This window comes from Protobothrops mucrosquamatus, unplaced genomic scaffold (assembly GCF_001527695.2).
Source record: "Protobothrops mucrosquamatus isolate PMUCROS unplaced genomic scaffold, P.Mucros_1.0 scaffold2175, whole genome shotgun sequence".
Classification (NCBI taxonomy): Eukaryota; Metazoa; Chordata; class Lepidosauria; order Squamata; family Viperidae; genus Protobothrops; species Protobothrops mucrosquamatus.
This window is the reverse complement of record NW_015388269.1, coordinates 18,309-42,058: the sequence shown is the minus strand read 5'-3', so window position 1 is coordinate 42,058 and position 23,750 is coordinate 18,309. Positions and strand designations below refer to the sequence as shown.

The following is a 23,750-nucleotide window of genomic DNA, read 5'->3' as shown; positions in this document are numbered from 1 at the left end:
GTAAATGTGATTATAGAGTCATTTTTTTTTAGAATGCCCCTCTTTATAGAAGAAACAAACTTCCCTTCATGTAATAATTTTTAGCATACTGAAGTAGTATTTTTCCTTGAAATGCTAGCTTTCTATACTCAAGGAAGTTATATTGGTATTCCCCACCTATCAAGCCATTCTTCCGTTTCTTTTCAGCTCTAGGCCAGGCCAGGCCTTTCTCAGGTATTTGTCCCAGAAGGAACTATCGTTACAATCTTGTGACCATTTATACAGTTAGTCCTTAACTTACAAACATTCATTTAGAGACCATTCAATCTTACAACTGAAAAAAATATATTTATGGCCGCTTCTTGCATTTACCACTTGCAATATCCACATGATCATATGATCAAAATTCAGACATTTGGCAATTGGCATGTATTTGTGATGGTTGTAGTGTTCCGGGGTCACATGGTCACTATATGTGACTTTCCCAGCTGTCTTCCAAAAGCAAAGTCATTGAGGGAAGCCAGATTCACTCATTAACCAAGCAAATCATTTAACAACTGCAGCAAAAAAGTTGTGAAATCAGGCACAGCTCACTTAACAATCACCTCCCTTAGTGATGGAAGTTGTGATCTCAGTTGTGGTTGTATGTTTAGGACGATCTGTAGGAATAAGTCCCGTTGAATACAGTGGGGCTTCTAATTACGCAGACATAAGATCAGGCTGCATCTATTCTGCAATTAGTATTTTCTCTGTCACCCTCTGGAGGTCTTCTATGACAGTGAATGTGTGGTTGGAGTGGAATGGGACAATTCGCCACTGCCAACTTGCCGTAAGACAACTTGCTGCGGGACAATTCAACAATTCAATTTAATTATTTAAAATAATTAAAACATTATTTTAATTTTTGTCATTCACGTTTCATTCTGTCCTTCCTTTTGCATCCTTTCTTTTCCACAATTTCTTTGATATTAGTGTAACTCTTGTCCTGCAGCGAGTTGCCCATGGTGAATTGGCTGTGGCAAGTTGACCATGGCAAGTTGGCCACGGCACGTTGGCCATGGCGAGTTGGCTGTGGCGAGTTGTCCTAGACTCTGGCTGGAGAGCAAAGGTATGCTTGCTCTCTGCTTTTTATAATGTACTGTTTGAACATTCCTCACTATAGATGTTCATTCTACAGTATAGGAAAGCTGTATAACAGAATGTCAGGTTCTGAGTTGCATGTGGAGATAATGTAGTACAGATGTTTGTCCTCCAGCACATGGCATAGAGAGACATAGAAAATGGGTTGAAGGTGGAATTAAGTTGTTTAAAGACTCTGATTAACAAGAGAACCTTTTGTTGCAGAAAATCCACCCTGCTTGCCAGTAATTAATTATTGTAATTAACTTCTGCATGTAAGCAGAATAGTAGAGAGAAAGCACCATTTTGCCACACCTTTATTTTGTTGACTGTATGAAGAAAAGGTTGCTTAAATAGACTTAGGGTTTAATTAATCTGTGTAGACTGCGAACGTGTGTGTGACTGGAAGGCTAGCGATTGTATAACATGGTGAGTACAAGAATGAAACAGGAAAGTGGTAGATGCCATGGAAAATAGGGAATCAAAAATTGCACTCTACTGCTTTTGAGGACAGAGTTTCCCATTGCTTAGATCTGCTTTACATTTTTTCTTGGATGTTTGACCTTGCAGTTGGCTGCATCAACATGTTTCTTGGAACAGGCCCAGCAGAGCAAGCAATCCACAATGCTGGAAGTCTTGGACCCTTTTCATTAATTATCACTATGATCATTTTGTAGCTTTGGCATATTTTATTGGCAAGGATTTTAATATCTTTTTCCAGATCACTAATTAAAGGGAAACACTGAAGACCACTGGGCCTGCAACTGATCGCTCTGGGATTTTAATATAAGTACTTCTGCTGTCTGCATGCTTAATAACTGAACTGTAATTTATTGATCATTGTAGTGCTATTTCCTTAACTGGAATGCTCCAAGAAAGCAAGTGGGATCTCTTAAAGCACTCAGTTATAATAATTACATTACCCTTGCCTGTGAGTTCAAAGAACAGCTGGCAGATGAACAGGTAGGGAAACATGAGTATTAGGAGATGAGATGACTAACAAATTTCTCTAGTTGTGCCAAGTAGATACAGTAGAAGAACAAAACACTGAGGTTTTCTGTACTGAATATTCTGATAATTTTTCCAATCACAGATAGCTCCGCTATGGAGAACAGGGACAAACATGTTGGAACAGCAACTTGTTCCTGCTATAATCTCAAACAAAAGGATATGGGAATGGATTTCTGTTAACTTAATCTGCTAAATGGTTCACCAGCTTTGTTTCGAGGGCTCCATCATGGAATCTGGATAACTCCCTTGACCTCCGTTAGGTTTCATGCCTCTGCCATTTTTTAAAAAAGTTTAAATTAAAAGAATGAGGAATCTGGCATTCTACGCAGTAAAGTACTAATCCTCTGGATCACCTTGATTTCTAGGAATGTTTATTGGCTTTCTTAGAAAATAATAAGTAATGGGCATCTGCAGTCCTGTCCCTAGTTTAGATGTGTGCCAAGTGACAATAACAAAAACCCAAAAGCATAAACAGGGTGTGTTCTCCAATAGCAGGAACTAGAGCAGTGGTTCTCAACCTTTTTAATGCCGCGACCCCAACCGGTTGTAAGTCGAGGACTAACCTGGTCGTAAGTCGAGGACTAACCCGGTCGTAAGTCGAGGACTAAACCGGTCATAAGTCGAGGACTACCCCTGCCTGGGAGCGCCACGCATGCGTGGTTCCGCCCCCTGCACCGGCTGAGGCGTAGCTGGCAAGCGGCAGAGACGGAGCAGGCCGACCACCAGCTGGCCCAGCCCAAGGGAGGTAAGGCACCCACCGGAAAAGGGGAAAAAAATGGCGGACAAAAAAAATGGCGGACAGCCTTGCTTGGCGACCCCCATGAAATGGTCGATCGACCCCAAATGGGGTCCCGACCCACAGGTTGAGAACCACTGAACTAGAGAGTGGAAGGCAATATTCATTATGTTGACAGGCCAGCAAACCCTGCCTGCTGCTGTAGTCACCATTTTCCTCACATTTCGAAAAAGCCGGGAAGCCAAGTTCAGCGGCATTGGGCATTGGCAATTCCATCAAAACCTTATGGTTAAGTGCTACGCTGAGCCAATTGGAGGATTTATGTGTATTTGATTTCTATGTTGCCTTTCTTCTCTGGGAATAAAGGGTCCTTGGTGCTCTCTTAGCTTGGTAGTTTTTTGTGCAGACGTTTCATTACTCAAACTAGGTAACTTCATCAGTACTAGCAGGGAGTGGGGTTTCCTTACTAGCACTGATGATGTTACCTACTTTAGGTAATGAAACGTCTGCATAAAAACTACCAAGCTCAGAGAGCACCAAGGACCCTTCATTTCAGTCCTGAGCTACAAATATTCTTCTTTATCGGTCTCTGGGAATACTTAAGGCAACTAGCAAAATAAACAAAAACGTCAATGTTTAAATATAATTTAATATCATATTCAGTCATTTATCAATTAGATTTTTTTTAAGTACGGAGAGAGTAGGGTTTAGCTGCAACTTTGACTGATTGATGTTCCTAGCCTGGTAAACATGCAGGAGGAAGCCCTCTTCCACATGCCAGATACATGCCTCTGACAATGGGGACATCTTCAGAAGGACCTCTCCCACAGACCTTAATAGCCAAACAGATTCATAATAAAAAAGATAATTCTTTAGTCAACTGCTAAGCCATTTAGGGCTTTAAAGCTTAAATTGTGCTGGCAAGCAACTGGCAAACAATGCATATTATTCAGTGCATGCATTATACAATCCCCATGCCTTGTACTGTATTCTTAGCAGCAGCTACTGCATTGTGCATCAGTTGCAATGATTGGATACTTTTAAGGATATAAGTTGACTTCAGAGACAGCTGAAGTTAAAGGAGTAGCCCAAGACAGCAAATTTGTATTCTTTCAGGAGGAATGTAACCTTATTCAGACCAGATGCAATGTCATTCCCCAATCTGTTTCTTATAAACTAATGGTGCTCCTGTCTTGCTCTGGATTTATTTCAGATTGTTTGTGCTCATTAAACATTTATCTAACTTCACCAATGATCAAGCATAGTAAGGAGCAACAGAGCTGAGTGTTACCAACACATTGATGACCATTCCAAAACAAAACAAAACCTTTGCCCAAGAGGTTTTGTTGTGCTCCCAAAGAGATAAGGCTGAAGGAACTATATCTGCATTGTATTCCAAGAAACAAAGCAGTTGGTTGCCAGTTTTTGAGCAAACAGAAATAGTAGTTCAGAATTTATACCAAGCCAGACTTAAAAAGCCTCATATTCTCTTACAGTAGATCCCCTCTCTAGCCCTCACAGTGTCCATTGATAATTGAGGCTTGCTTATATATTCTGCACCCTCACTTTCCTCTTTGGTAAATCCATTATTAGAGTGAAATTTTGTAGTCTGAGAGATTTCATTCTCCCCAATCCAAGCCAGGTTGTTGTGTGAACCCTCTTAAGTCTGGGTTTGGGAGTAGTTGTCCTAGCATGATGTGTTCTATTTTATATCTGGGTGTTTTAGCTTCCTGGAAACCACCCAGAAGGATTGTGTTTGGTGATTGGGTAGCCTTAAAAATTGAATAAATAAATAAATATATGTAGATCTTGAACAGAGTGGTTGTGGCACTCTCCTGGACATGGGATAAGGGTAGAAATTACAGGCACACTTTAAACACTGGATATTTCTATTACTTTCCCCACTAAATATGGATGTGTTGGACTCTTAAACCATCCTTAGCCTGCATAGCCAGAAACACGTCGGCTGGGAGTGGTAGTAATTGTAGTTTATCACACACTGGTGTACTGTGTTTGAGAATGCTTTCTTATTCAATTCGGACTTCTGGGATTTTAAACAGAGACTGGACAGTTATCTATCAGGGACAGTGTAGCGAATCCTGCAGTTGCAGGTGGTTGGACTTGATGATCTTTTAGGTCACTTACAACTCTGTGATTCGATAATTTCATCTAGTAGTTCCTATACATTTTTAATATCTTTATAACCACAAGTGTTAGGAAGTTGAATTCCATGGTTCATGTATCAGCAGGCTTTTAAGCGTCCCGTTAAGTGTCTATTCAGGAATAAATTACATTTTATTTTAAATGTGTCTTTGCAAACTGAGGGAGAGCTTATAATGAACAGGATCAAAGCAGGCATGTACAGAGAATGTAATGTCTTTCTTTGTGAGAAAAGTTCTTCTGAAGCAGGTATTTGTTCTGAAGAATAGGTAGAAGCTGTATGTTGAGTGCAAAGAGGCATGTAACATTGCATGCAGCTTGACCCCAAAGCCAACTTCAGGCTTTCACATAAGAATGCATCAAGGGACTTGAATGAAGCCAGCTGTCTCTTAGTTGATGGCTTGCATACTTCATAGATCATACTTCATAGTTCTCAAGAAAGTGTCTTCAATGCACACCTTTACACCATGGGGATGGAAGTGCTGATTAGCACCTCTTCTATTGTAATCCATATGTAGTGAAAGGCAGGCCCCTTTGATTGTAGGTGAGTTGCATCTTTACTTGGAGGTTGCTAAAATGTGGAGCATCAAGGGCTAGTTAGCAAAGTTAACCCTGTGCTAACTTGTTCAGAGGTGAAGGTCCGAAGAGGACCAATTAGTTTCCTTGTTTCCAGGAGCAAGCGGGAGAATACTATGGTACTTTATTCCAAGTATGGCACTTTCTTTAAGACAGCTATGCAACAGGAAAAATATCTACTGACCCTGAGGAATAAACTCTGCGTAAATGAGACATGCCCCAGGAGAATCTCTTTGGAATGGAGGTTGTTTACATGATCCCAGCTCACCCCCTTTGGCAAACAGAGGAGGTGTGTGAATTCCATGCCTATTGCTTGGCCTCCGGGCAGTTGCATGTTTGTGTTCTGTGCCCAAAAGGGTATCAACTTCTCCAGGGAATCACTGGCAAATTTCCAAAGCGAAAAAGGAAAAGAAAGCTTCCAAGTCACCTCTTTTACTAATTATATCATTGAATGGAAGCACTGCTCATAGACAAAATCTGTAGAAACTAACCTACTCCCCTCCCCACTTAAAAAAAGAACAACAACAAAAAAACCCTGCTCAAGTCAATGATACTTTGGATGATCACTGCATCCAGGCTGTTTCCCATAGGATCTGTTAAAGAGTGAGTTGAGAGTTGTGTTCAAGTTTTATTTTTAAGACAAAACCTTATTTCAGTCACTGTAGATTAGTAGATGATTGAAGATCAAGAAGTTGTACCCAAAGTGAGAAGGCTTCACTTCTCATAAAGGAAAATCTTGTTTCACTGTATTTCCCACATAGCAGTTAATGGTGAAACCTCTTAATACAAGATGGAATGTTTCACATGGTTTTAAAGTAGGAGCATCTTTATACAGCTTCCCTCACTGTGAGGGAAGCAGTGAGGGAAGCTGTGCATATTAATAACTTATACTGTGTATGCATATTAATAACATATTGCAAACAGAAGATGGAATATAATACTTAAGCCAGGAATAGGCAACTTGGAACTCTCAGATATTTCAGTTACAATACCCACAAATCCTGATTGTTGTCCATAGTGACTAGAGCTTATAGGAATTGTAATATAAAATATTTAAATGGTGCCCAATGTTACCCATTGGTTAGTTCCTATCTTAATTCTGTGCACCGTCATGACTCACCTTCTATGCAAGCTACGATCCCTCAATACAGACTCTGACTAAGATTCTGTCAGTCCTGAAAGAATCACATATTTTGCCCTTTTTTCATTTACCTGGCATTTGTTAACATCTCACAGTGTGGAACTTCTGCTTCATCCTGGAAAATGTGACAGAAAATAAGCTCCATAAGCTCTTTTGGATTCTTTGATGTGCAAGTGACAGTTTTTATGTCCCAATCTTGACAAGCATTCAATGGAAGGTTTTAATACTATAGAAAAAGCTGTGCATTATGGAAGGCATATTAACAGGGCATTGCTTCTCACCGCTTCTTAGCATCATGGGTAATTTGCAGATAGACCTTCCAGAAAAATAACAGAATCTGGGTTTCTCTATTATTCAACGCTAACACTGATTTAATGCCAGAGTTCATGGACTTCCCTAATGGACTTGAAACCGACGAAGCTTGTTTGAGGATGGAAAAGAAGAATCCCTGTTCAGCATTTTAACAATCATGAAGGATGTATGCTATACTATTAGAAAGGCAGAGCATGCAAATTTCAAATAATATTCCCTTTAGAATATTAATGAAACATTCTTGGCTTTTGCTGATTTTTCAAAGAAGCCTAAAATAACTACAGAAGGGCCCTATGTGTCAAGAATGGAGTACTAAAGAAGGGGGGGGGAGATTTAGTTACTCAGGATATCTGTGCTTTGCTTTTGGTTCATGAAGCTCAGAAGCAGAATAGCTATGCTATGTCCATAGTCCATGCCTTGAGATTTAGAAATTAATTCATGTCATTGATTCCTAATAATGTCACAGGATTTAGTGATGCTTGCATAAGCACTCATAGTGCCACTGGCTGCTCTAGCTAGGGGGGATGAATAGTGACAAAATATTACAATCTATGAGTAAGAAAAATGAAATATATTTCTTCATTTTTAAATATTTATATCCCCCGGAGACTGCATTTCTAGATGGCATACAGTAATTAAGAGGCATATTATTTGAAGACAGACAACAGGGATTCCTTCCCGAAATGATTCATATTTATGCACATTTTGTGATACGTGCACGCATATGGGTATAAATACAGTGATTTTTGGAATACTCTTAATTTCATCCATGAGGTTCTAGGAATAGCTAACCCAAATAAAGCCATTAGGAGGTCTTTGTTATATTGGACAATTTCAAGACCACCGAAACTGATATACAGTAAACAGGTTCACTGCTGAGTATCTTCTGTGCACAACTGAAGTAAATCTTGGCCATATATAAATAATACTTTTGAGTCAGTTTTGACTACAGATGCCTGCATGGGAAGTTTATGTAATTTCCTAGGTCAGTGGTGGCGAACCTACGGCACGAGTGCCAGAGGCGGCACTTGGAGCCCTCTCTGTGGGCACGCATGCCGTCACCCCAGCCCTGCCTCCCCCTGCAGCCCCCTCCTCACCAGCAGCCTCCCTAGAGAGTCACCCCCGGGTGTGGCCCGCATGGAGCAGCTCAGCCAAGCACATGGCAACTGGGCAGCAGATGATGCTGCAAGATCTGCAATGGGCCGTGGATGGCCCTGAGGGCGGGCGGGGTGAGGGCGGAGCAGGGCGGGGGTGGGTGGGCAGAGCGGGCCGGTTTTTGGGCACTCGGTCTCTAAAAGGTTCGCCATCACTGTCCTAGGTGGCATGTTCAGAAGTGCTTTGCCATTGCCTTCTTCCTGGGGCTGAGAGGGTAAGAATGGTGACAGAGGGGAATATTTGTAGTACAGGGTTGAAATGGGGGATCCTTGGTGTTCTCTGAGCTTGGTTGTTTCCTTGCAGAAGTTTCATTACCCAAACTAGGTAATATCATCATGCACGGATGATGTTATCTAGTTTGGGCAATCAAACGTCTTCAAGAAAACTACCAAGCTCAGTGGGTGGGAGTGGCCCATCTGGCTTTCATGCCTAAAACAAGATTAAAACTCAAGATTTCTCTGCTCTTAGTCTGCATTGTAACTGCTTAGATCAGATTGGTTAATATGGAATTAATTTTCTGAGTTTTCACAATATACTGAACTAGCAACACAACTGGGTCATATTTTTTCTTTTCTGGTAGCCTGTCTAGACTGTAGATCACCATTCTAGCATCTTATTTAGTAAGTCAGTAGTATTCTAACTGATTTCTTGCTGGTTCAGTTATATTTGATTTTTTGTCTGAATTAGTTGTAATGTCAGATATCTATCTACACAAATTATCCTATTTAAGACCCACATCCAACAGGTACAGCTGCATTAATTCTAGAATGATGACTCATGATTATACAACAACTCCTAAAGCACTGAAGAAGATACCAAGTAACTTAGCTTTTTTTGTTTGTTTTAGAAAATTTGAATTCTGTTACCGTGAAGAGAGTTTGGTTAGTGCCTGTATAACTGTTGCTGAGATGGCAATTCTGTATTTGGAATGAACTATTTTATATTGTAGACCAGGGGTGTCAAACTGCCGGCCCGCGGGCCGGATACGTCATGCCAAAACCGCACCCACCCCATTGCCGGCAATGGAAAAAAAGTTGTGATATATCGCGACACGTCACGTAACCTTGCGAGTTTGACACCCCTGTTGTAGACTAAGGCAGATGAGTGAATTTTCTTCACAGTAATTCTGCTTCATGCAAGGAACTAGATGCTTGGAGGAAAAGTGTTCTGGTGTAGCCCTCTCACATGCTAAGATTAAAAGTGAAAAAATTGCATAAAGAAGTCTGAAATGGCATAGCCTAAAGTATCTTCATGATCATATTATGCGAATTTTAGCTTTGAGAAAGTTGTTAATTTATGAAACAAAGTACTGGTAACTGTGTGCTGTTAGAATATGTAACAAAGATGATTAGGGGACTGGAGGCTAAAACAGGGCTGTTCAACCAGTAGTACGGGTACCACCTGTGGTATATTGGCACCTGGCAGGTGGTACGCGACCATCCTAGAAAAGTGGTAGCGGGGGAGGGGAATGAGCTGAACTGGTGGCAGCACCACACAAGCCTGAGCGAGAGATGGCTGGAGCTGCAGGGCTGTCAGGGCTCAGCGGAAGTGCCAGGATCAGCGCTTCTTCCGGGCTGTCAGGGCTCAGTGGAAGCGCCAGGATCAGCGCCAGGCTCCAGCTGGAGCTCAGCGCTGATCCTGGCGCTTCTGCTGAGCCCAGAAGAAGCGCTGATCAGCTTGAATGTTGCAGCATCTCCAGGGTCTTGTGATTTACATTCAGATGCTTGGCAACTGATTCATATTTATGACGGTCACAATGTCCCAGGGTCATGTGAATTGACCAAAACCTGCTGCAACCACCCAGCAGACGGGGAGGGGGAATAAAAGCCAAACACCCACCCCACCCCCACTGCCAATCCTCAACAGAAATGCTCACAATGATGAAAATCTCAGACAGGAGGAAGAGCGCCACCAGGCAGGCAGGCAGGTGTCTTGCTCGGCTGTGGCTTGGGGGGCACTTTTTTCAGTGCCATTGTAACTTCGAACAGTCACTAAGCGAACTGTTGTAAGTCGAGGACTACCTGTACTTTATCACTTTTTTCCTTTTGGGGGGGTCATCAAGTTTTTGACACCTTGCTAGGCGACTGGTAGTACTCGGATGTTGCCATATCCTGAAAGTGGTATAATGGGTGAAAAGGTTGAAAAGCCCTGGGCTAAAACATATAAGGAACGGCTGGTGGAATTGGGTATGTCTAGTTTAATGAAGAGAAGGACGAGGGGGGACATGATAGCAGTGTTCCAATATCTCAGGGGCTGCCACAAAGAAGAGGGAGTCAAGCTATTTTCCAAGGCACCTGAAGGCAGGACAAGAAGCAACGGGTGGAAACTAAGCAAGGAGAGAAGCAACCTAGAACTAAGGAGAAACTTCCTGACAGTTAGAACAATTAATCAGTGGAACAACCTGCCTCCAGAAGCGGTGAATGCTCCAACACTGGAAGTTTTTAAGAAGAGACTGGACAGCCATTTGTCCGAAATGCTAGGGTTTCCTGCCTGAGCAGGAGGTTGGACTAGATGACCTCCAAGGTCCCTTCCAAGTTTATTATTATTATTATTATTATTATTATTATTATTATTATTATTATTATTATTATTATTATTATTATTATTATTATTATTATTATTATTATTATTATTATTAATATTATTATTATTATTATTATTATTATTATTATTATTATTTCCCCTCTTCCTGCCTCATTTCATAATAGCAAATGACTGTTTTTACAGTAATTTCACATGAATTGCTTATCATTATTTCCAGTGAAATGGCATACACCTGTCTAATTTTAACTGTTCATTCTTTCTGTCTCTTTAGGAAGTAAAACTCGGGAAGGTGTGGTGCAAGGTGTGACCTCAGGTAATGTTTATTGCTATTTCTCTTCCCCCCCAACTTTAATCCTGAATGAATAGTTGTATTAAAACATTGACAAACCAATAAAATAGTGATATTGTTAAAATCTCTCTCATAACTAAAGCTGGATTAAGTGTTCCAACTACTTGTCACCTGTTGGCAGAACTGCCGTAAAAGGACTGGCTAAGATACAGTGAGTGTGCAACTTGACTCAGCTTGACAGACACACCAGGCTTTATATCTCATGTGAAAGGATACATTTTAAAATTGGGCTGAATTAGGAGACATTTTTGTGGGGAAGTTTCGGGAATTTTAAGAGATGGAATGGCTGCTTTAAATTACAGCAAATCTTCAGGCACTCATTTTATAGCACGTGCTTATAATTCCAAAAATGCCCCCCCCCCAAATAACCCAACAATCAAATCCAACACAAAACTACCCTCCCCCCCAAAGTTTCACTCACTTGGGCAAGGTTTTCGCTTGAAACATATTGCATTCCTGCTAACAGGCCAAGTGGACTTGAACTGGAGAGCAAAATAAATGGCTTGCTTAAAACGGGACAGAGTGTACACTGAAGCAGTGTACAGTTCAGAAAAGACATATGTGCTGCAGGAAGAAGATTGACTTAATAGCGATAGCTTTTCTTCCATGGCCTTATGCATATCCTTCTGCTTCTGTCCATCTATGATGAATAGACTGTCTCATTGTATTGTAGTTGTACATTTTTACAGTACTGCCAAATTATATTCCAAGTCAACATCTTTTTTCTTTAGCCAAGCTGTGAAAGGCCACACATTGTGCATCCAGTATAATGAGCTGATTGTATGACCTCATAAGACTTAGAGCTTTTTCTGTCTTCTGATTTTCATAGTTGCTGAGAAGACAAAGGAGCAGGCATCACACTTGGGTGGAGCTGTCTTCTCAGGAGCTGGCAATATTGCAGCTGCCACAGGACTGGTCAAGAAAGAAGAATTTCCCACTGATGTGAAGGTAGGCCTCCTGTACCCTTCAGGTGGCTATAAGAGCTATTAAGAATCATTCTAGAGGCGGAAGAATGTCAAAACTACCATAGAAAGAAAGGATAGCTGAGCCCTAATAGATCTGAGTGGCATTTGATATTGATGTAAGATCTTTGTTACTTTAATTCCCCAAAAACTGAAGTTTGGCTCTGTTATGAATTTAGGCTGCACTCTTATTTTGGGTTGAGGACCTATTAGGATGAGCAGGAAAAAAATGCAACAACATTCCAATAATTTTTCATGATAGGATATCTTATTGCTTTGGATGAGGATTATACCTATAACCATGGTGTGCAGGAATGGGAATGCATGTATACAAGAAAGTGTTTTTGCATATATAGGTTCTGCAGTAATGTTTTAACACAATATGTGTGCAAATCTCTATCCCATCAGTTGTACATACTGTAAAAGGCAGTGATATTGGTTGATGTCAGCCTGATACATGGGTGTTTTTTTATGCTTCATTTTTATAACTTGTTTGATGAATGTATACATTTGGGCTGGCATGCGGTCAGAAGCCCAACTTTGTGCACCTTGAGGCTGAGAAAACCAAACAGTATTACAGAAATTGCCTGGCTGCTGCAGGACTGCCAATCTGAGAAAAAACTCTCGAATCTTGCAGCTGAGCTGCCAGTGAACCATTTGCTTCCAGCTTAGCTTAAAATAGCAACAGCTGAAGATGAAATGAGGCCAGTGCATTCAGGCAGGAAGAGGCACTCTGCTCTACTCAGCAAGGGGGGGGGGGGGAAGGAGCCTGTGAAGTGTGATGTCAGAGTGCCAATCACAGGACTCTTCCCAACAGCCATGTTGATGCTTTCCTTCCATCGTTGAGATGGGAAGAAACAATGTCATTTAAAAAACTGTGGGTCCAGAAGCCTACTTGTTACCACAGCTCTGGAATGTTATTGCTCCTTTCACGGGAAGCAATGAGGTTACTTTCAGGAGAGCAATTGCTTAGCAGTGAGGGATAGAAAAGCTGGCAGGCAAGAGAGACTGAAATCAGTGCGTGGGAAGGGCAGCAGCTATTGTTAAGCTACCTCATTGAGCAGACAGTGGCAAGGTGATGGCTGGAGCTTTCCAGATCACCTATGAACACTTGAGGTAACACAGAAATGATTGCAGCATTTATAAATTTGTAAACAAACCAAAAAAAATGTGCCATTCAAAAAAAAACCCAGGGATTAAGACTAAAATAATTGTGTGTTTCTCCTATAACTGGTGCTTTACCTATGTAAAGAGCTTACAAATGGGAGTACAGACTTCATAGAAGAACTGCACTGGGTCGTTCACAAAACCAGTATTCTCTTGATCCAAATTGCGCATGTACCCAACAAGAGCTATCTCGTTGGCTGCTGCTACAGTATAGGAAAAATGGCCCTGGAGGCCTGGAGCATAGCAGCCGGATAGAGAGGATGGCCCTGCAACAGTCCAACCGGAGCTCAACAGATTGCTGGTTTCTGATGAATTTCTTCTGTGCAGCTAGAATCTCTGAATGGAACAGCTTGGTTCTCCGAGAGGGAGTGCAAAACTTGTCCTCATAACAAATCGATGGGCATTCATATATAGATGAACCCATAGAAGTGATGCTTGAGAGGGGGGGAAAAAACCCTCTCGCCCACACGCCAAGCATGATTTTGTGTACTTTGGTCATGTGCTTTCTCACTGCCATTTCTCTAAATAATCCTAAACATGTTAGCCATTTATTCCAAAGAGAGCATTTGAGTCCCCTGATCATTGTGCTTAACCTCTTTGGTGCTTCTTAAGCTTTCTCTCTGCACTTTAAAAGTGCAACTAGAACTGCATATGATAATCAATATGCGGTTGAGCCATATAAGTTTATTAAAATGTTGAAACTTATTTTCAGTTCATTTCCCACTGATCCCTATAATGGAATTTGCCTTTTTCACATCTTCTGCACATCTTCCTTGAACTAAGGCCTATACTGTTTTTTTGTTTAGTTCACATAGGTTATGTGAAATTTGCATAGGGGTGGGTGGCTTGTCCAATGTGCAAAACTTTATATTTAACAGTATTTACCACTTGGTTAACCACTCATGTAGTTTAAAAACATCCTTCAGGAACTGTTCACAGTCATTTTTGGTTTTTATCCACTACATATCTGCAAATTTAGTCAGATCCCTGCTCTACTACTAAATAAAGATAATTTAAGAACAAGCTAAATCAGCATTGATTTTAATTTAATACAGATCCTTGAAGGACTCCAGTTGATAAAATTGCCCATTTATTCCATGTCCATTAAGTACACCCTTTGATGAGGAACTATAGTGTTGACAGGGTTACTTCCATGTATCTGCTGGCACTTTAAACAAAAGTCTAAAATACTGATGAAGCGGGATTTACCTTTGTAGAATCCATGCTAAATTTTTTCAATAGGGCTTAGTTGTTTTTTCTTTTATTATCCTACCTGCCCATTGTTCAGAAAATTAATAAAGCTTAAGTGAATAATGAAGATATCAGTTCTATATCTTTTTTAGCAAAAACAAATGCAAAGCATTCATTCATTCCAGATTCATGCAATCTTATATCTTCCTTGAACATCCCAGTGAAAAGAAGGATGTGACTGGCTAACAATGCCAATTCATAAGATAAGTGGAATACCTGCTGATTACTATTAACTCTGCTCTAAATGATCTTCCGTCATATAATAACATATAGGACTACAGAGTACATCATTCTGTCAAACAATGGCAGGGTTTGCATAACATGTTAAGCTATGTGATTGGCTAGTTTGTGAATTAGCTACTATAAATCCAGCCAGAGTTGTTAACATATAATTCATGTAGGAATCTAAACATTTCCAGTAAACCATTGTTAACCATGTTTGGTATGTTCTGCAAATACAGCCATTACTTTCTCCAGCGTCATTATACCTTGTTACCTAGTCTTTTAGTTGCTAAGTATTTTTCAAACATTCCTGTAAAATATATGTTGTCTATGAAATTTTGTGAGAGTATAGTTTATGGGGAAAGAGGCAGTCCAGGAGTGGGAACTGTGAGAAGCAAGACTTTCAGAAAGACTGATTATAACTTTGCTTGGGCATTTACTCTTACAGTTTTTAAGATTTATGTTTTTGCCCCAATCTAGTAATTAAAGATACCTTTCTGAAATCCACGTGATGCTTGTTCCTTTGTTTGCCAATTATTTAGGCTTGAGAAGTTTATTTTTTGTTTTTGGTGGAAACCTTCAGAGGACATATTGGAAGTGCTCTGGCAGAAGTAAGTAATATTGGCTATCATTTTTCATTTGCAGCCCGAGGAGGTTGGTCAGGAAGCAGTGGAGGAGCCCCTGATAGAGCCACTGTTAGAACCTGACAGTGAGAATTATGAAGAGCCACCGCAGGTGAGTGAAGCAGAATTAGAGCAAACTGATCACAAAATGGGAATGAGGAATTCTAGGGAACAAAGGAGTTTAGCCTTCTATCTCCCCAGCCAGGGATGCTGGGTGTATATGCTAAGAGTATATCTTCCAGGCAAAACATGAAGATCATCCTAGCTGTCAAGCTAAAGCAAGCAGGCACCTATATCAGGCAAAAGCAATATAGGAAGTTACTGGAGGCAGTAACAACAATCATTTCATAAAGTGCAGGAGAAGGCAATGGTAAACCACTCCTGTTTCACCAAGAAAATCACATGTCTTGACAAGATAAAATGACTGATGATATACCAGGCTAGTTAGATTTACTCAAGTCACTACTGAAGAAGGGCTGAAGCTCTTTCAGAGTACTAACAATGTTTATGGTGTGGATTAAATGTTTCCAGGCATTTAATTGCTGATACTGTCATAAAAGGGAAAAAATCCAAAGCTACAAAGATAGAATTACAGTGGGAACATGGAATATACGAAACATAAACGTGGAAAAGCTGAATAGTGAAAGATGAAATTAATCAACAGTGACATCTTAACACAAAACTGAAACAGACTGGAATTGGGAACTTTCAGTCAGTACATCATGTTTACTATTCGGGACATGTAAAATTAAAAAACGGTATTGCTTTCATAATGAGGAAGGATATAGCAGAGACAGTATTGGGGTATAATGAGCAAATGACCAAAGAATACAAAGTAGACTTCATGAACAATTCTTTAACATGATGATTATCCAAGTTTATGTTCCAACTACTGATGCAGAAAAAGAGGAGACTGGTGAGTTTTATGGTCACGTTGAATCTGAAATCGATAGAACATGTAAACAAGATGTGCTGCCTTTGACTGGAGACTGAAATGCCAACATTTGAATCAGTGAGGAAAACGTTGCCAGATTTGGAAAACAGAAATGAAGGAGAATGATTTACCAATTTCTGCCAATCCAATGATGTCTTTATTAATAATGCATTGGTTAAACCAAATGGACACCTCTATACATGGAACAGATCACAAACTGCTCATGTGCAAATTCCACAGGGAAGAACAAAGCCAACCAGCTTCCACAGTATGATTTGGAGCTCAAAATTTACAAGAATATTAGGAATTGCTATAAAGTCCTAAAGCTAATCGAACCCCCCCCTCCCCGAGAAAATGTGGGTTGAAATCAAATAAATTGTTGAGGATGAAAAGAGATTGTCAGCCTTAACAACTTCTTCATCTCCAGTTTCTTTCCCTGTGATAAAAAGTTTTTTGATTCCTGAGAATTAATCTGTCTTGGATTTGCTTCTCTTGTATAGTTAAACTTGTATTGATCTGTGGTTTTAGAATAGCATTTTTTGTATAAAAATCTCACAAGGTATTAGGAGTCATTTTCTTTTTTCTGCAAATATGGAATTTATCCCGAAAATGTGTTAATACTTGGGAAATCCCTGCATCAAAGCTTTAAGGATTTCCTTTTTTGAAATCTTCTGAGATGCCTCTGAATTTTAATTGCTAAAATTCCAATATATCCTTTCTATTTCTTGGCACTTTTGCTCTTAGACTTCCAACTCTGAGATTTTCTTGCTTTCCTTTTAAGTCTTTAATTTGTATAACTTGAACATTCTTTGCAATATTCCTAATCTCTATTTTTAAGTATTCTCATATCCTCAATTTCTATTTTCAAACCAGTTTCCATATCCTCCATTTTATTCATCCCTGTTTGTGGCATTTAAAGTTTTCATTCAAGTCCTGATATTTTGATAGTGAGATGGGCAGGATATAAATATTTGGATTGCTAGCTGCTTAAACATTTGATTGAGCATATCTAAGTCCAATTCTTTTCACTGCCCTTCTTCTTTTTCCTTGTCTCCTTTCTTTCTATGTTATAAAAATATCTTCCATACAAAGTATTTGCTTATTAGATCTCTATCTCCAACCACTATTGTTTTCAGATTTAAGTAGTGAATCACTACTTAATCCACTACTTGGTGGAATGGGATGGGATAGGATGATAAGTTCTTGCTCTTATTTTTTATACAATTTTTGTTTGACCAACTTCCAATAAACATTCTGTTGTAAAACTTTTACAGTACTTCTATCTCATCCCTTTGCCAGTAGTCAGTTTTTCTATACTTTATACAGGAAAATAGGAGAAATAGCTGAGATGAGACACTGCTTTGTTATATGAATGCTCAAAGGCAGCTTACATCTATCCAGTGCTCTTTTTGTAAAAAGAAAAGGTGCTGGAACTAACACATGTCATACAACCCGCCTTGCCTACCCTACAAGGTTCCATCCAAAAAAGGTGCCGGAACTCCGTTCTGGGCGTTCTATGACAAAAAAAGCCCTGCATCTATCTGTTGTTTAATTGTCATTATTCTCTATCAATCACAGGCATTCACATGAATCTGTTTCTCCAGTATTTTCAGTTCTGGAGCACATCTTAGTTAAAGAAGGGTCTGTCCAGCCTAATACTGCTATTATGCTGCAATCAATTCTTCTTTCCTCTTCTCCCTTTGTTCCAGCATTGGAACTGTTGTGAAAAGCAGTCAAAATCATTGTATTTGTAAAATTTAATGAAGAGAAGTAGTTGCCATTATAAAATCCAATAGAGGGAATGGAAATCCAATGGCTGATTGATTGGAGATTATTTAAATCTTTCTGCCAAAGAAAAGAGAGGGGGAAAAGTGTGTGTGTGCATGGGAGTTCACAAAGTGGAATGTTGGAAGTTGGCATTGAAAAAATGTATTTGTATGGGTACTAGATAATAAAAAATATGGGCTGGGAGAGAACAGAAATCCCCTGGCTATGCTTTCTTAGCTTAACCTGTGGCTTAAGACATCTAAGGAGTAATAAAAACACCACAGACTTCAAAGTAGGGAGAAGACTCTTGTCAGGAAGCCACCATTGCCCCTTTAAACTGCAACATTAAACCAAAATTAACTGCAACCAAAATGGGGAAAAAAACAGTATTAATCATTAAATCTAGATGGAATTCTTTTAGTAAAAGAAGGACAATATTCAACAAGCTCCAAACATATAAAGCTGATATTGTTGGTTTACAAGAAATACATAAAACAAGACCACACCACCGTGTTAAAACAGAAAAAGTTATATCAAGAATATACAGCATCTGGGGGAAAAACAGAATAGTAATTTATCTTAAACATCTTCTTAAGAATTATTAGAAAAACAAAATAGGATAAAAATGGACACATTTTAATCTTGAAACTGAAAAAAGACAAAAAATTCATTCAGAAAACAAGTGTATGAAAAGAACGTTTATATCCTAATAGAAACTGCAGAGGGTATAATAATCATTGTTAGAAACATGAAGAGTGCTATATTCTAATTTAGTCAAATCAGCTAAAAGGAAAAAACAAGAAGGAAAGCTCCAAGAAAAGTCTTCTGGTATATGCTCACAAGGGAAGAAGCATAGATAATTTTAATGTCTGTGTGTGTGCGCGCACACACACACAGAATAACCCAAAGAAACTTCACTCTTACAGATTAATTTCTTTATTGAATATGGACTATAAGATATTGACTGAATGCATCTGTGAAATGATATACAGATCAGAAAGGTTATATTTCAAAGAGGAAGATGATGAATAAATTTATTATAAACACACTAGGATATATCAACCAACATTTAAAAAAAAAACCAGTAATATTTTCTGATGTAGATAAAGCCTTCAATATTGGGAATGGGTTTTTTTGGGGGGGGATGTTCTAGATCACGGGTGTCAAACTCACCGCATCACGTGATGTGTTGCGACGTATCACAACTTTTTTTGCATTGCCGGAGCTGGGATGGGCGCGGCCTCTGCATAATGCAACCGGCCTGCGGGCCGGCAGTTTGACACCCCTGTTCTAGATCAAATGAACCCCAGTGAAGAATTCAAAATTTGGTGGAAAGCATATATCAACAACAAGCTGTGAAGATTGTAGCAATTGCAACACTCTCTGCAAGCTTCTCAATATGTAAAGATGTATGGCAATGAGGTCCACTTTCCCTTTTACTATTTGTAAATTGTTTGGAAGTCCTAGTAAACATGATCTACAAAGATAAAACAAATAATCAGAATCTGAATTCAAGGAGAAGAATACAAGGTGAAATGTTATGCAGATGATATTGATTTGGAAAACATTTATTGATAAGCTATTTCCTTGAAAAGATTTGTAATTCAAACCACTACTCCAGGCAACTCACAGCAGCAATGATAATAATAACAATAGTAAAGTTGGAAGGAACCTTGAAGGTCATCTAGTCCAACCCCCTGCTCAGGCAGAAAACCCTATACCATTTCGGACAAATGGCTGTCCAGTCTCTTCTTAAAAACGTCCAGTGTTGGAGCATTCACCACTTCTGGAGGCAGGTTGTTCCACTGGTTAATTGTTCTCACTGTCAGGAAGTTTCTCCTTAGTTTTAGGTTGCTTCTCTCCTTGATTAGTTTCCATCTGTTGCTTCTTGTCCTGCCTTCAGGCACTTTGGAAAATAGCTTGACTCCCTCTTCTTTATGGCAGCCCCTGAGATATAGTATTAACAATTCTACAACCACAAACTCCATACAGCAATGATGTAAGTAGTTAAAGAATTTGGCTGTTATTCTAGATATGAAATTAATGAAAAGAAAATTATGATAAGGCATTTAACCTCTAATGAAGAAGACTGTCAAATAACAGACTGGCTATGAAATAACAAAAGACTTAGTAAAATACCTAGGATTCTACTTGACAGGATGTAATAAGATATTTCAAAACAATTACAACAAATTATGGAAAGAAATAAAATAAAACATGGAAAGTTGGAAATATCTAAAACTTTTCTGGTTAGGCCTTACTGCAATAACAAAGATATACTACCCAGGATTTTTTTTTTAATTTCAAATAGCACTGATTGCAATTTCAGAAAGAAATCTGCCAGGCTGAAAAATAACAACTAATTTATATGAATCTGAAAAGATGTATTTATAAGTCAGTGTTTGTTAAAAATGTGGGATCTCTAAAAACAAGTTTAAGTCCTGCATCGCTGACAAATGAGGAGATGATAAGCTGCCTGGGAAAGCCAAGGGAAATTATCCAAACAATTAAAAAACGAAAATTAGATTATTTCGGACATGTGATGCGACACCCAGAAAAATACGGCATACTCCATTTAATCCTCCAGGGAAAGATTGAAGGCAAACGAGGTCCAGGCAGAAGAAGAACATCGTGGCTTCAAAATCTAAGGGACTGGTTTGGACAAAACTCAGCAGTACTTTTTCGTGCGGCTGCTGATAAAAACAGGATCGCCAACATCCGATAACGGATATGGCACAAGAAGAAGAAGAATCGCTGACAAACACTTTTCATTCCAAGGGCAATTATAGCAAAACAGATTTAATTACATATGCTAACATGACATATTGGACTAGAAAACAGATTAAAGACACAAGAAGTGCTCAAAGAACCATGTGCTCAAAGAACCATATTAACCATGGTTAATATGCCTGCTAATAACTGGAAAAGTAAAAAGTGATATCAAAAAAGGATGGACCTTGAAAAGATGACACAATTTGAATTAAACGTTTGAAAAGCCACCTGATGATTTTTACCTTCATTCTAGAAAATTTAAAAAAAATAACTATATGCTTAAGAATTTAAAAAATTGGAAATAAACGCAAAAAGCTAAATAAAACTCTGAGCCAAGAAAGTTGTAAACAAATTAAGGTAGCAGACAAATTTGCAATGTTATATTTTACTATAAGACTTTGGAAATAATTATATAAATAATTGTGTGAAAAATTGTTTTGTCTTTCCTTAAGTTGTAATAGAAATTTGAGACTTTGCAATTTCAGAAATTGGGACACTAGAAGGAACTAAAGTTGCCAGTCAGAAAAGAAAAAGAGAAAAAAATGAAAGTTTGCCTTTTATCTTTGGTTAGCATTGGAATTTACAAAATGACACAAAACTGTATGACATTTGAAATAGTCCAGATTTTTCAAGAGTGGGGTCAGAAATTAGCACCTATAATATCAGCAACGATGTCAGCTTTTATGGAAAGAACATAACTCTAAGAAGTTAATAAAGGAATAGCACATGTGAAAGAGAAGCCTCCAAAAAGATTTACAGGATAACGAGGAGAAATAAATTTTGCTTGATGTAGAAATATTAGAACTAGAAGTACTGAAAAACTAAAAAGAAAAAAGCATGGATTATAAATCAGAAAAGGCAACTGAAGTGGAAACACAAATGATAAGCAAGAGAATGACCTAACCTTCTACTGGATATACAAAACAGAATGGTTACTGCATTGAACAGTAAAGTGTAAATACAAATGATTAAACAAAAAAGAATGATCCGGATAATGCCTTTTTATTGGATTTCCAAAAGAGGTTTGCTAACGCTCAAAGAAACCTTTTGGATGAGAAAAGGAAAAATTGAAAAGAGATAAATCCTCTAACATCTGAATGAATTAAAGGTCAAGATTGCTAGAAGTAAAAGGAAGGAATGTAAGTTGGTTTGTTTGACCAAGGTTAAAATAAGGCATGTGTTTATAAAGCTCTGGTAACTTTTTAGGGGTGTTTTGCTAACACCAAGACTAAAAAGTTGATAATTTATGGATTAGCGTATAGATAAGGATGGATTTTGGAAAAAGAGATATTTCTAACCTTATGGGGTGAAGAGTTATTAAGTTTGTTTATACTTGTGGTGGAGATTAAAGAAAATAACTTCTTTAAATATATATATTTTATCTTTTTGTCCTACATTTTCCTTTTCTTTTGCCTGAATCTTTTCTTCTATCTTTCTTTTTCTCTCTTAGTTTGTATTGGCTTATTCTATTGTAATTTTGTAAGCAGGCAGTTCTGTTGAGTAAACCATTATAGTTGACAGGATAAGGACTGCAAGTAAAAAGTAGAAGAGTGGATTTGTAGAGCAAGCTTTTCTGTTATCTGATCTAGAGCTGGGTTATTTTGCCTCATGTCCTTCTATTATCTAATACAATTAATGTTTTCAATTTCTTTCCAGGAGGAATATCAGGAATATGAGCCAGAAGCATAATGGCCACAGCTGTTCCCGACACTTCCACCAGCAGCACAATAACAATAATTTCTTCTTCCCTATCCACACCCATCTCTCCAAAGGAAGGCCTTGATGCAGATGGTAATGGAGAGAACCCCCATACCCCATCCTGTCATGAGTTCTTCCTCCAATTCTGCTCCAAGAGACCTCATCAGGATCAGTGTTTTATGTATTGTGGTCTTTAGCGTTAAAGAGAAAGAATACTGAAGACAAACCCTGACCGCAGTGGTTTGTGTACGTGTGTACATTTCAAAGCCCAGCCTTACTGCCTGACTCCCTCCCAGTGAAGTAAGGCCAGGCTTCATGTGTCTGTAAGCAGCATGTTGTATCTTCTCTGTTTTTAAACAGAGCATTCCATGTCCTTGATTGGGTCCTTGCACTGGGCCCATTGTACATTTGCTTGCACGTGAATCATGCCAACTCCGTTCCGTTATCATTGGAACTTTTTTTAAAAAAATATCTCTGTCCTGGTCATGTAAAAGAGACTTCCTGATTTTAACGGTGCAAAAGTTGTGTCTATGTATCCTAAACAAAAGGAGCATCTTTCCTTTCCTGCCCCCCCCCCCGGCGCTCTGTATATTTTGACTGTGGCATGGATATATACCTCCCACTGTCGCTGTGTGTGCAATCTTGGGTTGCTGCCATTGACGCAGCTACCCATCTCCATGAATAAAGCCAATTCTTGACTGTAGCGTTTTTCTGCTTCCACGTGGTTCATAAGTCAAGAGGGGGAGCAGTTATCCTATGTTTTTCTGAGAACAAAGTAGTTTTCAATGGGCCAAGTGTCCACATTGCTGGCTTTTCAAGGCTTGGAAAACAGTATAACTAATGTCTAAGGGAAGAAACAGATATGTGACAAACTAATACAACTTCAATGAGTTTTTCCCAAATTAAAGTATAAGCAATCAGTAACTAAAATGGAACTTCCATTGGAAATACTGAATAAGGCCCTTCAACAGGTGATACATGTTTTTTCATCCTAGATGAATAAGCTAGAGGTCTTAAAATTGAACAGCCAATATTATATCTATCTCTATTGTGCAACCATATTTGAACCAGAACTCTATACTGTACATGATTTTAAAAAATAAACTATAAAGGTAGAAAACATATAGAAAATAGTCAAAGGACAGAAATATCTTTTCTGAAAGGTTATAATATTTAGGGTTTAGAGCCTTTTAGAAAGCAGGTAAGGAATATAATTGTACATGGTGCAGAGAAAGTGAAAATAATTTTTTCTCCTTCTCTTATAAAACTAGA

At 38.8% G+C, this 23,750-nt stretch overlaps 1 protein-coding gene across 1 annotated transcript in view; it reads left to right on the top strand.

Moving 5' to 3' along the window:
* SNCB (synuclein beta) overlaps positions 1 to 22,909 on the top strand; it is a 28,672-nt gene extending 5,763 nt beyond the window's left edge. The window contains exons 2-5 of the mRNA XM_015824269.1: positions 11,005 to 11,046; positions 11,912 to 12,030; positions 15,330 to 15,419; positions 22,437 to 22,909. Of these exons, the coding sequence (XP_015679755.1) occupies positions 11,005 to 11,046; positions 11,912 to 12,030; positions 15,330 to 15,419; positions 22,437 to 22,469 (284 nt within the window). The 3' untranslated portion in view covers positions 22,470 to 22,909. The remainder of the gene's footprint in view (positions 1 to 11,004; positions 11,047 to 11,911; positions 12,031 to 15,329; positions 15,420 to 22,436) is intronic.
* The last annotated feature ends 841 nt before the right edge of the window (positions 22,910 to 23,750 follow it).